This window comes from Octopus bimaculoides, chromosome 1, assembly GCF_001194135.2.
Source record: "Octopus bimaculoides isolate UCB-OBI-ISO-001 chromosome 1, ASM119413v2, whole genome shotgun sequence".
NCBI classification, from domain to species: domain Eukaryota; kingdom Metazoa; phylum Mollusca; class Cephalopoda; order Octopoda; family Octopodidae; genus Octopus; species Octopus bimaculoides.
The window spans coordinates 166,216,781-166,223,900 of NC_068981.1; the positions used below are offsets into that span (position 1 = coordinate 166,216,781).

At 34.7% G+C, this 7,120-nt stretch overlaps 1 protein-coding gene across 3 annotated transcripts in view; it reads left to right on the forward strand.

Annotated features, from left to right (window-relative positions):
• The first annotated feature begins 662 nt into the window (after window positions 1–662).
• Window positions 663–7,120, forward strand: part of LOC106869317 (choline transporter-like protein 2) — a 90,833-nt gene continuing 84,375 nt past the window's right edge. For 2 of the 3 annotated variants that reach the window (XM_014915014.2, XM_014915016.2), the window contains exon 1: window positions 663–837. In XM_014915014.2, coding sequence (XP_014770500.1) covers window positions 780–837 — 58 coding nt within the window. In that variant the 5' untranslated portion in view covers window positions 663–779. Of the gene's footprint in view, window positions 838–1,581; window positions 1,668–7,120 lie in introns of all 3 variants that reach the window. The other variant, XM_014915015.2, reaches the window with a different exon arrangement.

A 7,120-nucleotide genomic window follows, 5' to 3' on the forward strand; every position in this document is an offset into this window, starting at 1 on the left:
GAAAGATATCCATTTTCCTGAAAGTTATGAGGGAAAAAAGTCGGATCGTGTGAATTTGCCGAAACTTCTCTCCCTCAGAAAAATTCTTTCCAATAAATCCCTATTTACTCTTAATCCACAGCATCTAAGAGGTATTTGTTGAAAATTTCGTTTAAAAGTATCCATATTTCTGTAAGTTACGAAGCAACAAAGTTGGTGGTGGGGAGGGGTACACATCTGTAGTTATATCCTAAAAAACATCGTTTCTCTTTAAGGAGGAAAAATATTTTTGCTATACGGTGTTTTGTGCTCTTGTACGGTGTGCTGTGCTCACTGAAGTAATAAATAATTTAATCATAATAGTCCCTAATTAATTTAAAACACATTTGAGGGACTTTATTTTCGAATATATTTGCATCTTTAAAAACTAATAAATAGTTCGCAAAAAAAAAAAGGAAAATAATTAAATGAAATAACATTTCTAAGAAGGAGGAATGCGAAATAACCAAAAACAAAACAAAAAGATAGATAGAATTTGTTTGGTGGTGAGGGAATGATAACGATGAGTTTTCTGCTATTGTAAAAACGAAGTAACAGCAGTCGCTGCAAATTCACGGATTCTGGTTGTTTATGATTGATGCCAGATCAATTCAGCCAATGAGCGAACGTTGTTTGTTCACGTGATCGTCTCTTATACAGCCGCGTTTGTTCATACACCAATGTGGTGTAGTTCAGTGTCAGTTGTACAAACTTGACGGAATTATATCTTGTTATATATTTACCTCCTAAGTGAAACAACAATGTGTGGAAACACAGACGAAGAGGATACAACCGATAGCGGTTATTCATCAAAATTCGGTAATTTGAACATTTATTTATGTTTTCTAGTTTTAACTCGTCCATCTAACCCCTTTATATACACTTCGAAATCCTACATTTTATTGATGATAGACTTTGAATGAATTGTACTCCTTCAAATTGATAATGATTAGAATCCCAGTTATTTCCTTAAAAAAGACATTTTTTCTATTTGTATACCCTAACAAATAACTGATGGGGCCATGAGTTAATGTAGCTCCAAATTAATTGATAGAAAACGTTCATTCATGGCACGCAGGTAGTTGCCCAAACTACTAGGTGTGATCCTCAGATCTGTTGCTACCATAAACACAGTCTTAATGGAGAACTTTCATCTATGGTGTAAAAATGTAAATTAGAATATAATTGCGTATTGTACTTGATTATATTTTATTATTTGTCTCTGCATGTCTTGTTAAGCTTTATTATCACTAATAGAACATCAAGCTAATGTTTTCATTTAACTTCAAGATTTTGTTTATTAGCTTATTAATGAAAATTTATTCATTTATTATTGATAGGAATTTAATAATGGTAAAAAAAAAACCAGTTAAATTATTTATATTAGTAATTTACTTGTGCAAAAATAAAAAGCGAGCAAAAATTATAATTACACGTATTTTCACTTTCTGTGAAATTTCAATTTCGAGCAGTGATCTTTATCATGCGACGTTTGGTTTCAATATTTTTTCTAACTTAATTTAGTAATTAATCGTACATATGGGTTGTTGCTATTTCATACAGGGAGGCAGGGATTCACTATTAAAATCCGATGAAAGTTGTTTTCTTCCATCCTGTCCAACACTTACCGAGCAAACCTACGATAAAAGGTATTTCATTTGCGACCATTTCTTTGTTTTGGGGGATTTCTTTTTCGGTTGGCGGTCAAATAGGGGCTTGGACAACGTTATCTAATGTGTCCTTCCCTTACTTACTTGGTGGGTGTGATCTAGAGGAGATAGGCTGCTATTTTAACCAGAGCGACTTCGTAGAAGCTTGCTCGTTGGCTCCTACTTGTAAAAATTTGAAGGAAATAAGTCGTGAAGTAAATGTTGGGAATCACCGAATTGTTTACAACATATATAATGTATACCTAGTTAACTAATGAATAAAAATCAGTACATCCACATCTTATTTCTGAGAATTTTGTTGCCTGTTCTGAATATATGCTTCACTATTATTGTGGACCGCAACAACTGAGTTACATTCGTAAAACAAAAATAATTTATCCATTTATAAATACCGTATTTTTTAGCTTAATATTTTCGAATTAATTTTTAATGGAAGAAAAATTTTTTAATCGTCACATTTCATTACGAGTACGCCTGCCTTGTTGAACATATAAATTAACAATGATTTTTATTCTCAGAACCGTATTTGGTTGGTTATGTGTGTGTGTGTGTACAGACACACTTTGATGGGTAGCTTACATTACCCATCACTATGATTTAGAATCTGATGCTACAAGTATGTATACAGACTGCCAGACAATGCTGTTCTTCATACATAATTTTGCACATAAGCCCCCTCCCTCCTATGTATGAGGTACACTAGAATATAACTAGATATACATGTTTATATTGCTTAGGTTTCGCTACCACGAGAGCCGTTCTTATTTTTAAGTAATCCTTTAATACGAACACACACATGTATTGAATGTGTGGATACTATTTTTTGTTGGGGGATAGGCGTAATATTATCATCCGATTTAATATTCTACCTGGCCCTCGGGTGCATCTAACAGTCTATTATTTTGTTGTAGACATTCACTCTAAACATTCAGTGAAAATAGCATAACTTGATGTGCTATTTCATACTTTAGCTTTCTTTGTGAAATGTGACTCTTGGAGGTTACAGGTGGAATGATTTTTCCCAGCGGAGGCGCGTCGACAAATGGGACAGGAGTACAATCCCGCATGTAATGTCTCGGTTGGCTACTCGAATCCTCTTTCTCCAGTTCGTGACTAATGCTCTTGAGTTTAGAATTTCAGTAGTCCCGTATGCAGATCTAATTACTTGGATCGAAGTAGTGGTTATTGGCAACTTCCCCGTACGCAGCCAAAACTAATTGAAATGAAATCTGATAGATAACTATCGGGCACTACTATACACAGATTAATTTACTTTCATTATCGAATACAGTTGGTTTATTAAATACAAACCTATATTTTGACATATTGATTGCATATGTTCACTTTACAGCGAAAAATGAAATGTAACGCATACACTGACAACTTTAAAAATGCACGATCATTTCTCCAAGATTAGTTTTTGCGTTGCCTTCACTCTGAATGTAATAGGTGCCAAATATCTTAGAAGTAAAATCTGAATTAACAAATGGCGAAGCCCTATATCTCACAAACAATGAAAGATTTCAATTTGTGATAGAAAATGTGTTGGTAGATATACATCCGTAAATCATTTCCCTCATACATTGTCTGTGACAACATTGACGCGCATACCTGAAAAGAGTTATTCAATGATACTCTTTCTTCCGGGATGTTTGTAGCCTAGCCTGCGCATTTGGTGGTAGACTTGCTTGATATGCCATCTAGTTTTACACTATCACTTGGCAACTTGGGTGTCTTTAGCGGAGCCCTCTCTGTTACAAGCCTTGGAGCCAGGTTTCCAGTTTGGAGATATCTTCTTCCCACTAGTCCTGAAGGCTCTGTATTGCACTGCCTTCCTCGCTATAAGATTAAAAAAAAAGATATTGTGAAATATCTCTTAAATTTTATGTCATTGAAGTCAGTTAACTGGTTGGGAATCTTCCAGTTTTGCCAATTATCCTTGCCAGGTAGTGTGCTCCACTTACACAAAACAAGTAAGCGAGAGACTCAAACCATCTTAACTATCCCTTTATGTTTTTCAATCAACCGAAACCCATAACTCCAGATGGTTTTCATAGCTGGGCTGCGGCAGTACATAGAACACAACCAAAAACACCTTGAGAAACTCGTGCAACTCTAAACTAGATGGATTTTACCCACTGTTGCAACTCTTGCGAGAGTACCATCCAAAATGTACTGCCATGCATCATATTCTGCAAGTTCTCTTATCTCTAAAATTGCTGCTGGTCCTTGTGGTTTCTTGCCAAGACAATCTTTATCAATTTTATATTCTCCTACCCTTCACTCCTTAACCAAAATGACTTTCCAAGCAGTACTCTTGCAGAGAAAGTGTCTATATTTGACAAATTTTCTCCAGAACTTTCCTTTACTTCTACAGTCTCATTCATGCCTTGTAAACATACTCATCAAGTGCGAAAATCTTACACATGCGTACGTATGTATGTGTGTATGTTCTTTGTTTCGAGATGTTACTCATGCTTTTCATATTGCGAAATAATATACGCCAATCTACAAACGGAACATACGGATATAATTCTGCAGTATGAAACTTTGAGTAACAATGTTTCGATTCATGAAAATTCTTTTACATCTTCCCTTGTCAATTTGTCTTGAAAATAAAACGTGTTGATGCCCAACGTCCCTCCTCCCAGGTTCAGCCTTGACAGTTTTCCTTTTAATGTGAGATCAATACCAATGGCAGATAATCCATGAGCAATTTTATTTCATTTTCTTTTGTTCTACAAAAAAAATTAAAAAATCAATTTTCAATATGGTGAGGAATCTTTTAAGATCAATCGAAGCATCAATTGACATACATATATATATCATAAAACCAATCGCTATCTGGTTACAAACGTTAATTGAATGCGTGTGTGTACACTCATCCAATATTGTTTATTTCTGTCGTGTTGTATATACTATTTTCTTGCTGTTGCTATTATGGCAAATACAGATAATTCGCAAAATATATTTTAGATGCATACATTATTTAATCCTTACATCTGTGTCCACAGTCCACTTGTACATTATTTCTTAAGTATCAAAATGCAATTATAGATGCAAATGTACCTGGTCATTATTTGAATTAAAAACACTCTGAAAAAGTGAAAATACATTTTAAAGAATCGTCACAATTCATTACTTTCATTTTACAACATTAAAGAGTAATATATGAATCCTTTTGTTATTGAATGCACATTACTTCTCGTTATTTTTACTCTGGTGTTTTGCATTGAAACACCCCCTCCCTTATATTCTCATGGTAGATTTATTACTAACGGCATCAAAGGACGGTGAGTTAGCTGATCAGTAATCTGTCTCAAAGCTAAGATGATATAGATCCAGGATTGAGATTTCATTTCTCTAGGGTCGTCATAAAGAGTGTTAGGCATGTGCTAAATATGATTCAGTGAATTGTACCTCTCCCCTAAAAACGTGGGACATTCTAAGCTAGAATGTAAGAAATCGTTATGGTAAACATGGCGTATTTTACATATTTCAATACTTGTTATACTAACTTAAAAGCAAACAGCAGTTTATTTTCGGGCAGTGGCAAACCAGATATATATATATATATATATATACACACCTAATATACTATGTATATACACCTGCAAATGTTTGTTTCCGTAAGTAGTTGGTTTCAATAGGAAATTCAACTTCAAAAATTGGGTTTTTTCGTTCCATTCATATTTGTCCTCGGAATACATTTCATGATGTCTGGCTAGCTTGTTGATATAACGAATTCTATAAATATATATCCAGCTGACAACATCGGTCGCCACTCATCTTCTTACCTTCTTGTGTGCGATCTGGGTGGGAGAAATAGATATGGTGTGTATATCTGCGCGCGCGTGCGTCTTTCCTGCAAACAAAGAGAAATGAATATAGGAAAACTGAGATCATTTTTATCAGCCTTTCTCTACGGAAAAATTAGTCATTGACTGGAATCTTCATTTTCTCACTTTCTCGCTTTCAGATCATTAATGTGAATCTGTTTTCATTCACACTGGTAATTACGTTTATTTCAAAAGCAAAAGTAGGCTATGTTAATGAGGAATGGGGTGCAATTATTTTGAAAGGAAAAAGAAACCGATCAATAATTAAATTGAATGTATAACAGTATTTTATGTTGGAAGGAACCTGGCTTGTCTTTCATGCCAAGTTCTAAAACTTTAAAGGTCTTTACTAACTTGAATATTGAATTAGAGTAAAATTAGTTATATTTCGTTTTAAGTTTTCAGAAAGTGAAAGAATGAAGTCACCTTTATATAGAAATAAAAATGAAACTGAATTCTGAAGTAGTTATACCAGTTAAATATTGCTTCTGTACTGACACCAACCGATGCAACAGCAAGTTTCTTTGCTGTGCATTGCTGCCCACCAGTTTAGATAAGCTCTACAAGGCAAAGCAGTAACACATGAGACCCGGAATCTTGTCTAATACTTTAATAAAGGCAGCAAGCTGGCAGAATTGTTACTGCACTGGGCAGTATTTCATCCATCTTTACATTCTGGCTTCAAATTCTGCTGAAGTCGACTTTGCCTTTCATCCTTTTGGGGTCGGTAAAATAAGTACCAGTTAAGCACTGAAATTGCTGGCCTTGTGCTAAAATATGAAATCAATAATGTCCACCTTCAGGCATTCTCATATGGACAGGTTTTTCTATTCACCAAATGCATTAGCTCATTACTGTCCACTGTTGAGTTATTATTCATTAATGTTAACAGTACTATCGGGTGTAAATATCCTTTCAATCAGGTCATTAGTGTTAGGTCTTCTACAATTCACATAGGTATGCATGAACAATTTCGGAAATAAATTACAACAGTTCTTAATAAAGGCATTCTTTTAGAATCCCTTTATTTCAGTTACTTTTTGTTCCATGTCAGACTGTGTCTTCCCCAATAGCAGAGTGGATTTCTGCATTATTTGAAGTAGTTTACAATGTCTCGATAAACAAAGTTTTTTTTTGTTTTTACGTCTGGTGCATAGATGTAAAGATTTTTCTTCCAACTCTTGAATATTCAATGTAAAGTTGACCATGAGTGAAGTAGGGCTCTTCAAGGTGTAAACCAGCAACCAAAAGTATTTTCCTTTGTGATTTCTTGATGATCATGGCAAAACTAAGATTCACTGGAAATTGAAGTTCTTTGAATTGTGAGGGACATCATCTCCTGAGTCTGTGTGATGGAGGCTCCTGCGCTCTTATCTAATTGATGCATCCTATGCTTGGGTCTTTCCTGAGAAAGTATGACTGGGGCTTGTGTTTGGCTGTCTCTTGAGTTTGCTACTGATGCTTTGTGATGGTCTTTCAACTCTGTTGCCCTAATGAAATACCTTACACACACACTCAATGTAAGTGATATACATGAACAGAGAAAGTGAGTGGTAAATATATATATATATGTATATATATGCAACACAGTGG